Consider the following 20,062-nt stretch of genomic DNA (forward strand, 5'->3'; position numbering starts at 1 on the left):
ATATTTGCTGCGTACCCAACATCTCAACGGTCTGCGGTTCGCCTGACAGTAACGAGAAAAGTCCAGCAAAAATTCCATTTAACTTGATATGATTGCCGGAAGAACTCTTCACTCTCACATTAGAAAGGGATAGCATGATGTCATCCCCTTGGAACAACCGCACATGACCAGAAACGGTACACGATACCTGACAATTACTCAAATTCGCATCTAGTAAAAGTTCTGCACGCTGAAAAATAAATAAAATTTTCATAAGTTCAAAAAATCGGATCGAAGTAAAGCGATCTTTTCGATGTTTTCTGGGCTGAAAAATCGATCAAAAAAATCGAGAATCGGGGTTGAAATGATCGATCTTTTGTAGATCGATTCAAGATCGACCAATCCTAATTGGGAAAGAACTAGTGATGGGAAATATCGCCCAGAACGGACATCGATAACAATCGATAATTCCGGGACTTTTATCGATATTATCGATAAGTATCGATAATTTGACAGCTATTGTTTGCGGTGAAAAAATTTTTTTCAGAAGATGAAAAAAAACTATTTCAGATGGCGATGAAAAAAAAACTATGACATATAATTGAGTTGGATAAATTTCCCATGGAAGGTTGTCATGTTAGCTTCCTCACAAAAAATATTACGTCTTTGCGTGCAGCCTTCCGACAGTTAACCGGAACATTCGCCATGGCGGACGAAAACATGCGTGTAGCCATGTTTGTAAGCTCTTTCTTCGTTTTTTTTTATTTCCTCCTCCGTTTTCGAGACAAAATTGTTGGAATAGATCTTGCGCTTCAAATTTGCCCAGAAATTCTCGATGGGAAGCAGCTGGGGGACATTGAGCGGATTCGCCGACTTCGGTACCACATCAATATTCAGCCGCTCCATCTTCTCCAACGATCGCTTCGAATAGTTGGCCGACGTCAAATCTGGCCAGAACACCGTGTCTTCGCGCTTATGGTATTTCTTGATGAACGACGCAACTTCTGTCAGGCACTTCGTACTCAGGGATGCCACATGTACAGATTAATCTGTATTTTACAGATTTTTGGCCGAAGTAACGGTACAGAATCTGTATATACAGATATACAGATTTTCGTCGAAAAGTACAGATCTACAGATTTTTCGAAACTGACATTAATTTTAAAAATCAATCCAAATTGAACATATTTTCAACTCCTCACACGTTTTAAGCTAAAAATTTCGCTTATGTACCATAAAAACGCAAAAAATACAAAGTTTTTTTACAGATATTTTTGTTCCAGATACAGATGTTCAGATTTTTTCAAGGGAAAACACTGATTTAAATGTGGCAACCCTGTTCGTACTATAAATGTCCCCGTTCACGGCCAGCCCGGAGCGAAAGAAGAGCAATTTTGACATCCCTTTCTCGCTGATTGACAGCAACAGCCGCTCCTTCTTGGGGAACTTGGTCTGTGAAATAAACCTTACCTCGATGCTCACTTCCTTCGTGGGGGAGGTAAAATACGGAGAGCCCTGCTAGTCGTTGTCATCCAAGGTGAGATAGGTCTAGTCGTCCAATACCACTGCCGCGTCGCGATTCGCCGGGAAAATTGACTTGACCATCTTCAACCGCTGTCGCTGCGTCATTGCCTGCAGCTCCAAGACCAGTGGACGGGACTGCCGCTTCCTACATGATGCTTTTTCACTGTTTTAGAGCACGCACAGTTCGCCATCACAGTTAGAGTTTGACTGATAGGGCTGTCAATTTTTTTTTGCTAACTCATGGGTTACTATGTTTGATTTTTTTTTACCGCAAACGTTATTCGACAAATGCAATTTTGCTATATAAATTTGTTAAAAACAGAGACAGTGATGGCCCAAACAGAATGGATACGTTGCGTTGCGTTGACGTCAATGTGACAGTAAATGTATGGGCTAACTGTCAAATTGCCGCAAACGCAGCCGCAACGTATCCATTGTGTTAAGGCCTTGAATGACAAATCTTACGATACTGCAAATGAAAATTCAAACAACCGGACGAGTTAAACAGTTTGTTTTGGAAAGTCTTCGGGTTTTACGCCGAGAGTGCTTTCTACGGAGTAGTTTCAAGCTGAAGTTTATTTTGAAGGTTGTATAATAAGAGAAATAATTGAAGCAGGCAAAATTCTGTCAATTTTTAAATGGCCAAAACTACACGAAAAATGAATCAATTCTGACAAAACAGGTTTCATTTTACTGGAAAACTGTCCTAGTTTCCTAGTGTTACTTGAGAACTGGACGTGACCAAGGTTCACTGGAAATGTTTCGGATTTCCGGAGTGTGTGCCAAAGTGTACATTTTTGCAACGCGTAGAACTTTTTATGATATTCTGTTTCACTTTGGTTTATATGTTGTCAATAAATAAGAATTTATTTCGGGTTCATTGGTAGCCAAAGATTGGAAATTCGCCAAGGAATCATCGAGATATGAATTTATTAAGTATGGGTGTTGATTTTGGCGGTTTTTTCCCTGTTGGGTACTAATTTTCTTTGAGCTTGCAGCACTCTAGCAGAATTCAATCGAACATTGTGGGTGTGTAGGTCATAGAGCAATTTATCTGGATTAACATTTAAATAGATCAGATTATTTTCACACGGATTTTCTCTAAAAGGTTATTTATGCAGATTTTCAAATTAACGTGGTTTTTACGCGAATTTTTTAATTAAAGCGGTTTATCAAGCGGATTTTTGAATTAACATGGTTTTTTCACGAGGCATGTATCCCCCGCGTAAGAAAACCTAACTGTATTTGAACCTTTTTCTTATGAATCAATATATCTTAGTAAAAATTATCTGAACTTTCCTTCGAAAATATAAAAAAATGAGTTTAAGATCCTACTCTGAAAACAATATAATTTTAAGAACAAAAAAGGATTTTAGAAAAAATCGGTGATCTCAGATTTTTTTGAATGAAGTATTTTAGATAGACAATTTAGTTGCCTAAAACGCTCTATGCGTTGCAAAAATGTACACTTTCACACACACTCTTGAAATCCGAAACATTTTCGGTGTAGGTAGGTCATACCAAGTTCCCAAGTAATACTAATATAATACTGTTTTCCAGCGAAATGAAACCAGTTATCAAAATTGATTCATTTTTCGTAAAGTTCTGGCCATTTAAAATCCGAGAGAATTCTATTTATCTCAATTATTTTGTCTAGCTCCTGTATACATCAGGATACTTTTTTGGCGCAACAATTTCGTTGATTTGGATTTTTAGTGGAACTAAAAATTGTTTGTTGGGTAACAGATACTTTAAACTTGAACAGTTCCAAGTTAAACTAAACAATTACCAATTCGGTTTATTCGCGTTGAAAGAGATTTCGAAGGCTGTTCGCACCTACGTGAACCCTCGTATGTAATTGTCAAAATGTGCGTGATGACAAAAGCAAAAATATTTCCTTCTTTCTTTTTCGCACGCAGAAACCAAACAAATATCAGCAACACCGTCAACGCCAATAGACTGCCGCTATGCATGTCCATCGTATTATAAGAGTTGGCGAGCCAAAGAAAATACATTTCATTACAATTTCGTATCATTGCTTTTTATGAGATAGTGCAAAAAGTTTGGATATTTTTTCAAAGTTCTCCAGTACTAAGTACTCCAGTACTAAGTTGTGTTGTATATTTCTCAGAAACTCAGTGACACCCGTGGCGAACCGTTACACCACCCCCAAAAATGCTAAATCTTGTCGAATAGCAGCACCCAACAAATACCTAGCGGCAAAAGCAACTCCTGGGGTAGGGTAGGTGAGGTCTCCTTCTTTTGGGTCTCCTCCAGTAACCAGCCGCACTGACTTGTGCTCACCCTTATAATATCGATAATTATCGTTAACGTCAAAAAATTAACGATAATATCGATGACCAGCATTTATCGATATTATCGATAAGTATCGATAAGTTTCCCATCACTAGAAAGAACAAGTTTTTAGGAAAACGCTGCCAGTGTACAGTGCGGTGCGAAAAGTAAAATATTTGTAGTAAAACAGCCACAGAACCACCGGAAAAGACTGCTAATAGTTGAATTGTGGTCCCATCCAGTATGTGCGATAGTTGACGGACCGGCAAACGCAGCCTTTGTCGGTGAAAAAAGTGCATTTCTGCGAAACGCTGAGCCCGACCTGATTGCGATTTACTTGCTGGTGTGGTGGATCCTTCGCTTACCAGAAGAAAGCAGCAACCGGTGAAGGGCCGCTGCTAGAGTGAGATAGCAGCTATTGGTAGCGGAAAGTTGCGGTTAGGTTTCGTCGCCGTCGTCGTCGTCGACGACCGTGTTGGGGTCCAGTGTGTGTTATCAAAATATTGACATCCGCCGATGTTCTAAGCGTAAGTGCTTTAGATTTGCTTTAGTTTTCATTCCGAGGATGAAAGTTATGCAATTTCAGGTAAACTAACTCTCAGGATAGAATGAAGCGTAAAGCAGGGAACGATTTAACTACGCAGACACTGTTGGATTTTGATTTAGAGGAAAGTTCGTCCGATTCTGATTTTCGAATCGAGGACCATGACGATGATAGTGATGATTGCTCTGCCGGAAGCAAGGATGGAGATGTGAAGGGTGACAATGTCGATAATGATGAAGACTCCGATGAGGATGATGATGATGAGGAGGAGGATGAAGAAAGCGATGATGATGATGAAGAGGATGGGGCCGACAGCGGAACGACTGGAACTGGCTCGAAGGAAAGTGATGCTGCGACAAAAGTGGACGTCGCTTGTATTGGAAAACCTGCAGAGCTGCAGCAGATTTTAAACAAAAGTAAAGGATTTGATAAGGCAACCCTCAAACTACTGTCTACGGCAATCTGCTGCGCCTGTCTGGGAGATCGCAGCGATGATCAGAACGAAATTGTTGAATGCGACGGTTGCGGCGTGACTGTTCATGAGGGATGCTACGGAGTAAGTGAAAGTAACAGCGTTAGTAGTACCGTTTCTTCTTGCTCGACGGAACCGTGGTTCTGCGAAGCCTGTAGGGCAGGTGTTTTTGATCCCGATTGTGAGCTTTGCCCTAACAAAGGTGGCATTTTCAAAGAAACTGACGTTGGCAAGTGGGTTCATTTGGTTTGCGCTCTGTATGTTCCTGGAGTGGCGTTCGGTGAGGTGGATCAACTTTCCTCCGTTACGTTGTTTGAGATGCCATACAATAAGTGGGGAGCCAAAACGTGCAGTTTGTGTGAGGATGCCAAATTTGCGCGTACTGGTGTTTGTATTGGCTGTGACGCTGGCATGTGTAAAACGTACTTTCACGTAACCTGCGCTCAATACGCCGGCCTCTTGTCGGAAGCCCACTCGGAGGAAGCGGATCAAGCAGATCCGTTCTATGCCCATTGTAAGATTCACTCGGATAAAACTCTCATAAAACATCGCAAGCGAAATTACAATGCAATAAGATTGAAGGCTCAGAACCGCAAACTGGAACAGGAAGCCAGTAAGCTGGAAAAACCCACACCGGAGCAGGTACGGATAGAGCGGAAATTGGCTAAATACAGGAAAAAATACATAGCACACAAACAAACTAAGAATCCGCCCTGGGTTCCAACACAGAAAATGCCTCGGCTGTTAACGACCAGTGCCACAGCTTGTAAGAAACTCCTGCTGAAAGCGGAACTCATGGGTATTGATGCAGCTGCAATGGAATTTCAAGAAGCTCAAATGACGGCTCTGGCAGATGTGCGTAAAAAGTGGCACATTCCACCAGCATTTAGCGTAGAGTTTATTGGTTACTATTTGGATAGAACGGTTCGCTTGAAAGACATTAAGAAAAACCTCCAACACCAAGTAACTGCCAACAAGCGGCTGCTGGAAGAGCAGCAGCAGCTTCGGGAAAAGTACGATTCAACGATGAAGATAAATCAGGATGCTTTGAATCGAAACGAAGAGCTGAAAGAAGCTATCAAAAAACTATACGATGACATTCATGCCCTCTGTCCGAATAAGGCACTTATTCCAATAGAACAGATAGGTAAACCACCATCAGTACCGCCAATGCAGAACCCGAGCGTCGTAATAAACACACCAAGTTCCACTCCGCCGGCTAGAACGATTACTGTTCCAACGGCAGCAGCCCTGAAAATGGGCGTAGGATTTCCACTACAAAATCTCATTGCCCCCGGGGATACGGGACGAATACTCAGCACTCAGTGCAAACAGAACAGCGAAGAGCTGTTGAACGAGTGTGGAATATGCAAGCGCTGTTCCGATCAGCATTTGCTGGCCAAATGCGACACCTGCCATTTGTATTATCATCTCGGTTGTTTGAATCCGCCCCTCACCAGACATCCGAAGAAGTCTAAACTTTACGGCTGGCAGTGCTCCGAGTGTGATAAATCAGATGACTCCGGTCCGGAGCATGTGATACTGCCAAAGGCTCCGAGAAAATCGCGCACCCGGTACAGTAAGGACGGAATTATAGTGCCGTACGACATGCCATCGCCAGAGTTCGAACGGTCTCCACCAGAAATGTCGTTTGCGAAACGACCGAAAAAAAGTTCTGGTAACAATAGCAGTTCCGATTCCCTCTCTACTACCCCGGCAGGAAGCACCATCGCTACCAACGGTTTTGAAACGAAAGAAGTTCGTTTGGAGCTCCCCAAAATTGATCCTGATCTCGCTGGTAAACTGGGTACCGGTGATCAACCGCTGGAAATTACTCCAAAAGGACCAGCCAAACGGGGACGCAAAAAGAAGCTGTCTGCAGGGTCACCACCCTTAACGTCACCAGCCGCAAGCGAACTTTCCAAGGAGATTTTAAAACAGGAGGTAGTTACTGACGAAGTAAAGCCAATCGCCAGCACTTCTACGGCTAAAGCGACTTCCATAAAAGGTGGCAAACCTAAAGAAGAACCTCCACCTGATACTGTTCCGGTCGAATTGGTCAAACTCAATGTTAAACATGACACAAAAGACAAAAAGAAAGAAAAGGCCGAACCGTGTTTGGGCGCTTCAGTAGTAGATTTGACGAAAGCGAACGTAAAGCCAGATAAGAAAGATAAAGTTAAGGACAAACAAAATCCCAAATTGAATTCTGTGGAAAAAGATCAAAAGCTGCTCGTTCCTGAGACCAAGTCTTTGCCGTCAGTTACCTCGAAGGAAACGCTATCTACGACTGCGACCGATTCGAGTGTCACGATAACCGCCAGTTCGAGTGACTCGAACGTGACATTGAAGGATCCGTCCGCGGGTGCGTCGAAACCACTCGGTTCAGAGAACGCTGCTACCGTTGGATCTGAAACTGGTGCGTCTTTGTTGACACACAAATCATCCCACAAGCACAGCAAACGAAAAAAGGAGAAACATCGAGAGCATCACGCCGAGGACGGCGGTTCCATTGCCAGGGAGCATAAACGAAAGCGGAAGCGAAAGAACCATGACATTGAGAACCCCAACGATGCCAGCAGCAGCAGCTACAACGATCAAACCGGCCGTATTGAGGAGAATAGACCGAGAATTAAAATTAAAGTAGGTTCTGTTTTTATTTTGCTTCACATGTTTTACATTATTTAAAATTATTTTTCCAGATTAAATCTGTTCTTGACGGCTCCAACACGCACACAATAGTTTACGTTCCGAATGATAGCATCGAACCTCCGCGACCAACCACCAATTGCGAGTCGCTAATAGTAAGATTGTTATAAGATTCCATTTAGAAGAATAATGTCAAAGTTGAACTATTTCAGACAAGCACACCGTTGAGTTCACCCAGTGTACAGCAAGGGCAGAAGGCACCACCTAAATCCGATGTTTTGGCTGCAACTGTATCTGCTCCAACACTAGAATCTCCAGCTGCATCGAGCAGCAGATCTCAGCCAACGCTGGGAGGATCCGCCTCAGCGCCAGTAATTGGAACCGCAAAGCTATCATCCCCCGCTAGCAGCAAACAAGTGGTGCCCGCTTCGGGTCGGGGACGAGGCCGCCGTCTTAGCGTTGGTAGACCTAACAGAGCCAGTATGAACATTTCCAGTAGTAATACTTCTACGCCCGGTGCTGCCGGTGTAGAAATAACGTGCGACGTGTGCTCTACCACGGGCACATCGGGCAACATTGTTCAGTATGTCTATTTCATGCTATAGTTTTTCTGTATTTTAAATTCTTTTTTTCATCCCCTTCGTAGATGTGACGAATGTCGCAAAAACTATCATTTTGGTTGTCTGGAACCGCCACTAAAAAAGACACCAAAAAGGCGAGGCTACTCGTGGCACTGCGCCGATTGTGATCCGACGGTAAGCATTGATTATTTTTACTTATCATTAACAAATGATGTTATCATTTATGTTCTCTAACCAACCATTATTTTAGGACACGGAAAACAACTGAGGTCACGTGCGTCCGCGTACCTCCACGAAGCCCAGTAATTGCGTCAAGTGTATTTGTAAAATGTACTGAAAACGAGAAAAATTAAATATTCCTCTCACTGAAACTAAACACAGCGGCGGCAACCAAACGAAAAGTATTTTACTTTTTTTCTTTCGTATTGTAAGAAATACACTATTTGGTAACTCATTTAATATATAACTGGAGAATGTCATAACCTGCATGTTGTATGAATCACGGAACCTAGATGAAGAAGTAGTACTGTCTGGAATCTGGAACAATTCCTCTTAAGAAAAACCGTAGATTGTTGCTGTTCAAGAAAAAACTACGCTGGGGCTGCATGCTCTCTATTCGATAGTCATTAGATTGCGATATACGATTTAAAAATGTACTTAAAAAGTAATCCAGTGGAATGACCAATTCTATAGCCAAGCGGTGAAGTGGGAATCCGGGCTCCGTTTTTTCCAGTGTGCAACGGGTGGAGGCATAGTCATCGCTTTGTTGAGGAACATCTGCTGTAAGCTGTTGCCTAGTTTTAATCTAAAAGTCATCAAAACGGTGGGGGTCGAGGTTCCTACTTCCGTCGGCCTAATCATTCCCATAGCAGCCTACTGGCCATCGCAAGGTCCTTCCAGTGGTGGCCATAATGGAGTTCTCCTGTAACCGATTTTGACTGGCCACGGCTCCAGCAGTCTATCGACACCAACATCCGTTACAACATCGAGCTAGAGCCAACGGACGACATCGATCAGTGCTTGCAGACTATCGACAAGGCACTATCCACAGCCCGACAACCACATGTGCCTGCTTCCGGCCTGGTGAGTAACACTCTGAGCCTAGACAGCTTAACTAAATCTTATATAAGACTGACACAACTAAGCACCATTACCAATATACTGACCTGCCCAACGTAAAATCCTATTGTAATCGTCTCAATGAAATTACCAAGCCTGGTTGGCTCCCTTCCAGATTGAAACCCCTTCTGAAAACTCTTCATCAACATCAACACGCAGGTTGAGGTCAGTTAATAACACCAACTGAAAATGCTAAAGCACTTGGTCAGGTCGTTCCCTGGTGAGCACCTTTTGAGCCCGATCTGTCACTGATAATGTCTAAAATCACTGTGAGTCTAGTTGTCTCTGTTGAATCCAAAATTTCTGCTGATGAGGTAATGGCAGCCATTAAATCTTGAAAAAAGGAGACCGCGGGTGTCGATATGGTGGTCAATCTCGAGTTGAAAGATCCATCACCCCGTAAAGATCTTCCACAAGTGTAATCCCCATCCGCAAACCTGGGAAAGATCCCACCGACGCTAAAAGCTACTGAATTATTAGAAAAACGGATTCTAAGCCGACTGCAGTTCGCTGACCAAAATAATATATTCCTTATAGAGCAATTTGGGTTCAAGAGGGGACCACAGTGTCCCAACTCACCCAACAACACCAACTCACCCAGGTAGCGACCATTATCAGGCGGATCAAGTCCGTTTCTAAAACCAACTGCCAATAATTCCCAGTATGGAACATTTAACCCTCTAGTGCCCAATACCGCCATTTGGCAGGCTTCAGTCAAACCTCTAAAAAGCTTCAATAAATAGAACAAATTAATAAATGGGACCGTTCGCTTCAAGCGGTTTTTAAAAATTAACTAAAAAACTTTTCTCTGGTTGTATCGATTAACTGTCGTGTTCGATGTCTACTTCATCTTCAATAATAAATCTACCATTGTAATCCGGTCTTTCTCTGAGTATTACCAACAACATAACTAAAAAGCAAAAAACAGGATTGATGTCAAACAGATATATATTTTGTTGCGTTACATAAATGATTTAAACCCACGACCCTTGTTAGGCCTCCGGCATATCAACATCATCCAGCACCAGATCGTCTAGCATCTCTTCCAGCGTAATTCGCGGAACTGACGGATCCTCCATATCGTTGACATCCACCGGTATGGCTTTGCTGCCGTCCTTAAATATGTTCACGTTCTGTCGCATATCCGGATCTTCCTCCAAGTCCTCCAAGAATTCGTTGTAATCATTCTCAATGTCCGTGTCAAGCGCGACATCCTCAGCTAAATGTTTCAACTTCCAGTTCCGGATTTGCTTCCGGCTGGTTCGATCGTAGAACTTCTTAATAAGCAACACATCCGGAACGGTATCCTGTTTAAGCTTCTCAAACTCACAATTGTTTATATTAGCATCACGCAAATCGTAGCCCAAAACAGAATCGCCCGGTTTGAGCAAATGACCCAAGTGAGACCGAGTGTGGATCGTGTTTTCATTGGTTCCCAATTCGGAAGCTTTTACCAGCCACACGTCCGCCAGAATGTGTTTAAATGAAACTGGCCCTTGGCCAGGAAAATTACGCTTCTCTTGATCACGAATGATTTCCACGTCCATTACAACAAACTCAACCATTTGCTTAGGATTGCAGATAGCTTCGAACGGATTTTTCCAAAAGGCCATATTTTGTACTTCGGCCATCTGCGCGCTGAGTGGATCCATCAAGTGTATTGCGTTGGCTACTTTGGTAACCAAACAAATTGGCGCAATGTGGCCGAGCTGCTGCTGGAGTTTTTTGTTCAAGCATATAAGACTTCCTTTAGAAACTGGTACTACATCTACAGCGTACGAATACTTGTAGTTATAGGAATTGCTGTGAATATCATGAGAAATGAGTTTCTTCGAGTTGGTTACTTTCACGGGTAACACTGCTTGGAGAAAGTCAACCATTTTACGGGCATGGGCGTCGGTAGCATAGTAAAAATCAAGTCCTCCAGAAGGCGATGGCTTAATCCCTAACGTGTTCTCATGAGCCTTATGTTTCAAAATCATTTGTTCCAAATAAAAAAGCGTTTTTTTGTTTATCGATTTTTGACGGACCTGAAAATGATATAAGTTTTTAGTTATTGACATATCCTATAAACTTGCACTCGTTTACCACCTGCACTAGACAGCGCCAGAAATCCTTCGCCTCAGTACGGTGGCAATCATCGCACATTTGATTGTTCACCGTAAACTCGACGACAAAAACCTGCTGCAGCACAACGCCATCCATGACTTCACCGTGAACGGTTAGCTTGACCTTAATTCGTTTGGAATGTGGCTCCGTCCAGACAAATCCGGCATCGACCAGCTTGACCTCCTTCAAGCCCTTCAGCCGCTTTAGGCAAACCGATAGCAATTCCTTCGATTCCAAACTACACTGCACCCATTCACTGGGAGGATTCAGATATCGTTCGCAATTACGACAGAAAAACACAACCGCCTGCTTGGGAATATTGGCCGTGATATCCACGTGGGTGCGCAAACACGCAACGCACATATTAGAAGGGTTCGGTTCTATCGGAACACCACACTCGCAACAAAGACTGAGGGAATGAAAATAAGAGTTAGAGGTTAGATTTAGAATCGACAGAAACAGTGCACCTCTCTCACTTACATTTTGTTTTTATGGTTTGCTCCGATCGACACCGACGGACCATCACTTTGACTAATGTATTCCATCGTTTTGCCGGAAAAAAGAGAAACACTTCTGGCAAAATAAATTATTACATGCAAACGCGGAGCAAATGCAGCACCACGAGTTGCGAATGTAAACAAGAAAGAATTATGTCAAGTCAACTGTGAGCAGAGCTGCCAGTTTCTCCTCGCTAACGGTGTTCCGAAGTTTGTATGAAGTGAGCGACAGTTTTTCTCAGCGACACATTTATCCGACCCCAGCGCACGGGTGGCGTAGCGGCCGGTGTTGGAACTAATTAAAACTGGATATTATTTTATAAATTAATTAAATAAATTAGATATTCAATATATTACGTGTTTATTTACTGTTTTAAAAGAAAGCCAATAGAATAAGAAATGAAATATTACTTCAAGCGAATTCCCAAATAGGCAAATCAACGAGAAATTCAAGTATGAGATAACCAGATCAAAGAAGCAGAAAATATAGGTTCATTGCAAGGAACACTGATAATACCTATCACCGAACCATGTTAGAAAGTTAGCAGGCATGCCAAGCTACCATCTGACAAAATCTTACGGTTAGCTTCAGGGTCTGACGGAAGTTATAGGGCAAAAGGTGTGAATTTTGTCAGAGGTACAGCGGAAATGCTCTTGGTGATGTATGAAACATGAAAAATACCTATCACCGAACCATGTTAGAAAGTTAGCAGGCATGCCAAGCTACCATCTGACAAAATCTTACGGTTAGCTTCAGGGTCTGACGGAAGTTATAGGGCAAAAGGTGTGAATTTTGTCAGAGGCATAGCGGAAATGCTCTTGGTGATGTATGAAACATGAAAAATACCTATCACCGAACCATGTTAGAAAGTTAGCAGGCATGCCAAGCTACCATCTGACAAAATCTCACGGTTAGCTTCAGGGTCTGACGGAAGTTATAGGGCAAAAGGTGTGAATTTTGTCAGAGGCATAGCGGAAATGCTCTTGGTGATGTATGAAACATGAAAAATACCTATCACCGAACCATGTTAGAAAGTTAGCAGGCATGCCAAGCTACCATCTGACAAAATCTTACGGTTAGCTTCAGGGTCTGACGGAAGTTATAGGGCAAAAGGTGTGAATTTTGTCAGAGGTACAGCGGAAATGCTCTTGGTGATGTATGAAACATGAAAAATACCTATCACCGAACCATGTTAGAAAGTTAGCAGGCATGCCAAGCTACCATCTGACAAAATCTTACGGTTAGCTTCAGGGTCTGACGGAAGTTATAGGGCAAAAGGTGTGAATTTTGTCAGAGGTACAGCGGAAATGCTCTTGGTGATGTATGAAACATGAAAAATACCTATCACCGAACCATGTTAGAAAGTTAGCAGGCATGCCAAGCTACCATCTGACAAAATCTTACGGTTAGCTTCAGGGTCTGACGGAAGTTATAGGGCGAAAGGTGTGAATTTTGTCAGAGGCATAGCGGAAATGCTCTTGGTGATGTATGAAACATGAAAAATACCTATTACCGAACCATGTTAGAAAGTTAGCAGGCATGCCAAGCTACCATCTGACAAAATCTCACGGTTAGCTTCAGGGTCTGACGGAAGTTATAGGGCAAAAGGTGTGAATTTTGTCAGAGGCATAGCGGAAATGCTCTTGGTGATGTATGAAACATGAAAAATACCTATCACCGAACCATGTTAGAAAGTTAGCAGGCATGCCAAGCTACCATCTGACAAAATCTTACGGTTAGCTTCAGGGTCTGACGGAAGTTATAGGGCAAAAGGTGTGAATTTTGTCAGAGGTACAGCGGAAATGCTCTTGGTGATGTATGAAACATGAAAAATACCTATCACCGAACCATGTTAGAAAGTTAGCAGGCATGCCAAGCTACCATCTGACAAAATCTTACGGTTAGCTTCAGGGTCTGACGGAAGTTATAGGGCAAAAGGTGTGAATTTTGTCAGAGGTACAGCGGAAATGCTCTTGGTGATGTATGAAACATGAAAAATACCTATCACCGAACCATGTTAAAAAGTTAGCAGGCATGCCAAGCTACCATCTGACAAAATCTTACGGTTAGCTTCAGGGTCTGACGGAAGTTAAAGGGCAAAAGGTGTGAATTTTGTCAGAGGTACAGCGGAAATGCTCTTGGTGATGTATGAAACATGAAAAATACCTATCACCGAACCATGTTAGAAAGTTAGCAGGCATGCCAAGCTACCATCTGACAAAATCTTACGGTTAGCTTCAGGGTCTGACGGAAGTTATGGGGCAAAAGGTGTGAATTTTGTCAGAGGTACAGCGGAAATGCTCTTGGTGATGTATGAAACAGGAAAAATACCTATCACCGAACCATGTTAGAAAGTTAGCAGGCATGCCAAGCTACCATCTGACAAAATCTTACGGTTAGCTTCAGGGTCTGACGGAAGTTATAGGGCAAAAGGTGTGAATTTTGTCAGAGGCATAGCGGAAATGCTCTTGGTGATGTATGAAACATGAAAAATACCTATCACCGAACCATGTTAGAAAGTTAGCAGGCATGCCAAGCTACCATCTGACAAAATCTCACGGTTAGCTTCAGGGTCTGACGGAAGTTATAGGGCAAAAGGTGTGAATTTTGTCAGAGGCATAGCGGAAATGCTCTTGGTGATGTATGAAACATGAAAAATACCTATCACCGAACCATGTTAGAAAGTTAGCAGGCATGCCAAGCTACCATCTGACAAAATCTCACGGTTAGCTTCAGGGTCTGACGGAAGTTATAGGGCAAAAGGTGTGAATTTTGTCAGAGGCATAGCGGAAATGCTCTTGGTGATGTATGAAACATGAAAAATACCTATCACCGAACCATGTTAGAAAGTTAGCAGGCATGCCAAGCTACCATCTGACAAAATCTCACGGTTAGCTTCAGGGTCTGACGGAAGTTATAGGGCAAAAGGTGTGAATTTTGTCAGAGGCATAGCGGAAATGCTCTTGGTGATGTATGAAACATGAAAAATACCTATCACCGAACCATGTTAGAAAGTTAGCAGGCATGCCAAGCTACCATCTGACAAAATCTCACGGTTAGCTTCAGGGTCTGACGGAAGTTATAGGGCAAAAGGTGTGAATTTTGTCAGAGGTACAGCGGAAATGCTCTTGGTGATGTATGAAACATGAAAAATACCTATCACCGAACCATGTTAGAAAGTTAGCAGGCATGCCAAGCTACCATCTGACAAAATCTTACGGTTAGCTTCAGGGTCTGACGGAAGTTATAGGGCAAAAGGTGTGAATTTTGACAGAGGCACAGCGGAAATGCTCTTGGTGATGTATGAAGCATGAAAAATACCTATCACCGAACCATGTTAGAAAGTTAGCAGGCATGCCAAGCTACCATCTGACAAAATCTTACGGTTAGCTTCAGGGTCTGACGGAAGTTATGGGGCAAAAGGTGTGAATTTTCGCAAAGAAACTTTGAATTTTACGTATTCCTATGTCAAACCATCTATGGCACATAGGTTCTGTTCCGCAACGGCTCATATGTTGTCAGATGCATCTGTTTTTGTAATGTGAAATGAGATTGTGGTTTTTTCCATACAATTTTAAGGTAGGGTTTGCTACTCTAGGCTTGCGCTGGTAAAGCAAACATTCGGTCCAGGTTTCATGCGCTTAATGTTTATAATTCAGAAGAAAATTGATTTGCAAAACATAAGGTGATCACGAACTCGTTCCGATTCACCTTAAGAAAATTTATTTCAGAAGTTTCATTCATAAAGCAATGTTTCTAAATTTTCTTATTCTTTCCACCAGATAGCGTCAGCGTATATGAATGTTTTCAACCGCTTTCGCGATTCTGGACCCAGAAAGTTTCATGACTGAAGCTTTTATTGCTGGAGTCTTCTATTCTTTCCACTAGATAGCGCCTGTCTATATTAACGCTTTCGACTGATATATGCAGCGAAAAAAGGTAATCATAGATAGAGGAGTCAGGGGCATGACAATCATACGAAATGAGTACCCATGCGTTTTACTAAACAATTGTATACTCTATTTCTCTGACTCTCCTGCTAGAAGGCATAGAAACTCCACTGCTTGATTCGCAGATGACAATAATGAAAAATCAAAAGGTCAAGCAAAATCAGTGACACCCTGAATAAACGATTTTAAAAATATATATCGTGCAGAAAAATCCGTGCAAAATCCGAAAACTGCGTAAATTCCGAAGCCCGTGCAAAAACAACTCCCAAATTTCAAAACTCACGTTAAATTTCAAGATTCGTGTGAAAAACCTTGGAAAGTGGGAATAAAAAAATGCATAAAAACATCATCTAAAAAATAATTCGTGAAAAGCGACTTCAGTTACTGCTAAACGAAATCATGACAATTTTTCAAAAATTCTGTAAATACAAGGTCCTTCTTTTAAACACTATCCCCCACATTACCCATAAACCATAACATCTAGGAAACCATTGAAAAATTTCTGATTATGATTAAAATTATGATTTTATGACAGGATTGTGTTGGAAAATCCATTCAAAAAGGCAAACTGGAATAACTGCATAAGTTCACTTTTTCGCGAAATGCTGAATGTGAAAAATGTTGAAACTACCAGAGCTGCGATTGTTTTATTTTATTATTATTATTCTTCTGTGAAAACTGGATTGAACATGTAACGATTTTGGTTGACGGAATGGAAGATTTTAGATGCTAATAGCGCTCAAACAACTGTTCCGATTTCAATAGTTAATATACCGTTGGAAAGCTAAAATATACAAGATTTGTATAACATGATAATTTTAGTTACCATTGCGGAAAAGTTTAAAGGTCGAATATCCACATACATTTTTCATACGATTGGTATATTTCCCTAACGCAGACTTCAAAAACATAGACGAAATGATTTCACGCATTCAGTAATTGGCTAGCAATGCCAGCCAATTGGCATCGCATTCATCACCCAACGTAAGCGACGAAGAAAGAAAGCAGAGATGCTTCCACGTGATTGGTAAACCACCCCTATAACATCGCGCCATGGTTCAAGGGCTAACATCTCAACATGTGTGTTAAGGAGATAGCATATCACCGCTTCTTTTCATACATATTTATCTTATTGCTGACAGCGGGCACAATTTAATTTGAGCCCAGGACATGAGTTCGTTGTCATTCACTGTGACTCGGTATAGGGATGTCAATGGCTCTGCATAAACGGTCTGGCAAGTACCCAGTTCGGCTTACGGAACGCTAATTGCTATCCTCTCCGTCAACAACACACACCCCGTCACAGTTGAGACTCCAAAGCGTTTGTGCTCAGAAGCATCCATGTACCGGTTGTCGCTGTACAAGGTTCTGGAAAATTACTCCCAAAATCAAGTACTTGTTTACATCCGGAGGAGGGTCAAAAGCAGCGTTGCACTTCGAGCGAGAAGCAAAACCTTTTCCTCCTTTCTGCTTGAAAACGAGCCATATGTTACGCTTCTCAAGTCTTTTACACACACGCTTACGAGATATTCTTTCTTTTTCATGCATTCCCCTGAGTAGCAGCAAGCACGCATCGACAGGAAATTTTGACGTTGGACTAACGTCTATATCGAAGTTAGGCACCTGAATTTGAAAATCTAGTAATTCAACCGGGGAAAACCAGGGAAAAGTGGTCAGGTTTTGAGCGCTTATATATCAGTCATTTATTTTCAGAATTTCGAGGTTTTGGCATCAACCGATCAGAAATTCTTTTACGGTTGAATTTATGTAACAAAAATCACAAGAAGGTTGTATGCAAAGCCACGACCGCAAGGTTGAAGTAGAATACTTTTACAAGAAAGATAACTCGGCTGCTTGCGTGTCAGTCATATTTTCTAGTAAATAAACGTTGACCGTTCATTGGCAGTATTGTAATTTCTTTTTGTCTGATATTTTGAATGCAGTTCATTGAATATTTTTAAATTTTGTGCAAATGAGAAGTTGAAGTGCTGCCGAATTGTAATATGCACATTTAATACGACATCATTAAACGGGAACGGAACAAAGGCTACGGTTATGCAGAACGCGAATGCCGGCGCGATGCGATTCGCCTTACCGCTGTGAAATGTACAGCTCTTTTTAAGGTGAAGTAGAGCTATACATTTCAACAGATTTCGTCTTGCCGAATCGCATCGCGCCGTTATTTGCGTTCTGCATGACCGTAGCCAAACACTAAGCGACGCAAACACGTAATAATAGTCAGAGTATGCATGTAGATGAAGATAATTAACTTTGGATTATAGGGCAAAACGAGAAAATATTAACACTTCAAATAATCATTTGTGTTCTTCAAATTTCAGTTGTTCAATTTAATATCCGATGAAATGTTTGTTTATTATCTGATGAAGCTCTTATTTAGGCCAAATGATGCATTCCCAATTTACTAATAAGAGGTCGAATTTTGTGTTTTGACAAGGCTTAAGAGTTTTCAATAGTACAATAGTTCGAATGATAAAATTGCAATTTCATGCATTTGGTAGGAATCTTAGGAGATTTTTTAATCGATTGCTGCAAAAACGAAGGAAATCCATCGAATACTAACCGATTTAATAGCATTTGAAATTTTTCTCACTTTATTCAGTTTTAGATTTTCATTTTACATCCCTATGTAGCCGAACTTCCTGAGAGAAGTATTCTAATTCAAAATTAAATCTTCATTAATTTATTTGTTGTCCTTATAAGGACAATTGTTCAATTTATCATTGATAGTGAGGACTAAGGCGCACGGTCAACACAATGAGAAAGGTGTTTTCACATTGAAAACTAGACACGGCTTTACTGGAGGAAGTGTTGGCAAATGCATCTACCGCTAATACCACCGCTATCATACGAAAGCGCGTCGATTCATGTGGGGAATATCAACAACGAAAAATGACGCGCGTCTAAGCATAACCCGAACTGTTTCGCCGTGCTGCTCCCATTTTCCTTTACATCGGCCTCAGGGAAGTACCGGCTGCATCTGCATCTACCGCTGAGGCTGTCACTATACTGCTATTGGTACCAAAAGCTATTAACTCTTCAAATAAGTGTGTTATTTGTTCTCAAAAGAACAATTGTTCAATTCAAAATCGGATTTACGCAATCGCATCTCTGTAATATTACCGACAATAATATTCTTCTGAACAAACTGATACAACTTTCCTATTAGGCCTCTGCCATAATAGATGCGAAAAGCGACGCGAACCGATTCGCCATCAGTAGAGCTGTACATCAACCTACGGCCGAGCGAATCGGTTCGCGCCGCTTTTCGCGTCTAATATGGCAGAGGCCTTAGAGAAAGTTGCTGGCTGATGTATTCACTTCATGCAAGCCTGCTGCTGATGCTTCCCGCTACCACACTGAAACAGCATTTTAGTGAAGGGAGTGTCGTTGCATCAGCTGACCCTGCTACTATCCATGCTGATATACCCGCTGCAACAGCTACGCTATGCATAGCCATGCCAAAGTTGTGGCCGCTATACGCTGGCCCAACTGCTGAGCACCTGCAACGCTATCCGTAGCCATGCCACAGTTGTGGCCGCCATTGGTATCCGCTGTACCTGCATCTGCTGGCCCTGCTGCTATCGATGGTGAGATCCGCTGAAACTGCTACGCTTATTCGCAGCCATGCCACAGTTGTGGCCGCTATCCGCTATCGATGGTACCCACTGCTCGCTCCCGCTGCTGCTAAGGGAGGACTACTGTCGTCGCTGTTCAGAACTACTATGAGCGGCTTCGACTAAAACTGGCTCTTATATAGGGATGAAAATAGGAATGAATTATTTTACGTACGTGGTGGAATGATATAACTTGAAAAATATGTGTGACTTCATTCTGGTTCAGAGCGATCATTTAATAAGCTCCACCTCTTTTTTCAGTTTCTAAAGTTTTTCCTCTGTTTCGTAGCACGGATGCACAAAAATGATTTCTTGTCGAACCGGACCGATAGCACTCTCATTGAAGCAACAAAATAACATGTTTTGTGTCGTGTTGCGCAGCTTCGTTGAAGAAAATGTTCCCGTCCCCGTGTCGCATGTAAACAGATTATTGCGTTCAGTAGACAGTAGATAGTGTATCCAGCGAATAAACATCGATGGTGCTCTCACACACGCAACGGTTTTAACCCGTATCTTATTGCGGTTTGTAACATCAAGCGATTTCGTTTGCTCGCTGTTGCGTGTTGCATCATGTTGCAACTTGGCAGCTGGGAGACGACAAAATTCTGTTAATGCTGATTGATTGAATCGACTTCACATTAGCTCTGCATAGTCGAACTAACTGCTTTTGTGAATGTGTTCTAACAGGGCAATTTATTATTCAATGT

The 20,062-nt window shown here is 42.0% G+C and overlaps 2 protein-coding genes across 3 annotated transcripts; one reads left to right on the forward strand and one right to left on the reverse strand.

Annotated features, from left to right (window-relative positions):
• Positions 1-3,899: 3,899 nt before the first annotated feature.
• Positions 3,900-8,526, forward strand: LOC129718755 (PHD finger protein 14). Of its 2 annotated transcripts, none has more exons than XM_055669802.1 (6): positions 3,900-4,325; positions 4,385-7,457; positions 7,517-7,618; positions 7,676-8,046; positions 8,110-8,218; positions 8,295-8,526. In XM_055669802.1, the coding sequence occupies exons 2-6, from the start codon at positions 4,407-4,409 to the stop codon at positions 8,310-8,312; spliced, it is 3,651 nt and encodes a 1,216-aa protein (XP_055525777.1). In that variant the 5' UTR covers positions 3,900-4,325; positions 4,385-4,406; the 3' UTR covers positions 8,313-8,526. The 2 variants fall into 2 exon arrangements, with proteins under 2 accessions (XP_055525777.1, XP_055525779.1); XM_055669804.1 differs by having other exon boundaries at positions 4,401-7,457.
• Positions 8,527-10,093: 1,567 nt separating this feature from the next.
• On the reverse strand, positions 10,094-11,923 carry LOC129718756 (60S ribosomal export protein NMD3). The gene is made up of 3 exons (XM_055669805.1): positions 11,753-11,923; positions 11,255-11,681; positions 10,094-11,193 (listed from the first exon to the last, which is right to left on the reverse strand). The coding sequence occupies exons 1-3, from the start codon at positions 11,815-11,817 to the stop codon at positions 10,156-10,158; spliced, it is 1,530 nt and encodes a 509-aa protein (XP_055525780.1). The 5' UTR covers positions 11,818-11,923; the 3' UTR covers positions 10,094-10,155.
• Positions 11,924-20,062: the final 8,139 nt, after the last annotated feature.

Source organism: Wyeomyia smithii, chromosome 1, assembly GCF_029784165.1.
Source record: "Wyeomyia smithii strain HCP4-BCI-WySm-NY-G18 chromosome 1, ASM2978416v1, whole genome shotgun sequence".
NCBI lineage: Eukaryota > Metazoa > Arthropoda > Insecta > Diptera > Culicidae > Wyeomyia > Wyeomyia smithii.

Bases quoted from the DNA above. Each gene is read 5' to 3' on its own strand.
- LOC129718755 (XM_055669802.1), top strand. From the start codon at position 4,407: ATGAAGCGTAAAGCAGGGAACGATTTAACTACGCAGACACTGTTGGAT. The intron at 7,458-7,516 runs GTAGGTTCTGTT...TTATTTTTCCAG, and splicing joins GACCGAGAATTAAAATTAAA to ATTAAATCTGTTCTTGACGG. The intron at 8,047-8,109 runs GTATGTCTATTT...TCCCCTTCGTAG, and splicing joins ACATCGGGCAACATTGTTCA to ATGTGACGAATGTCGCAAAA.
- LOC129718756 (XM_055669805.1), bottom strand. From the start codon at position 11,817: ATGGAATACATTAGTCAAAGTGATGGTCCGTCGGTGTCGATCGGAGCA. The intron at 11,682-11,752 runs GTAAGTGAGAGA...TCATTCCCTCAG, and splicing joins GCAAACCATAAAAACAAAAT to TCTTTGTTGCGAGTGTGGTG. The intron at 11,194-11,254 runs GTGGTAAACGAG...TATCATTTTCAG, and splicing joins TCTGGCGCTGTCTAGTGCAG to GTCCGTCAAAAATCGATAAA.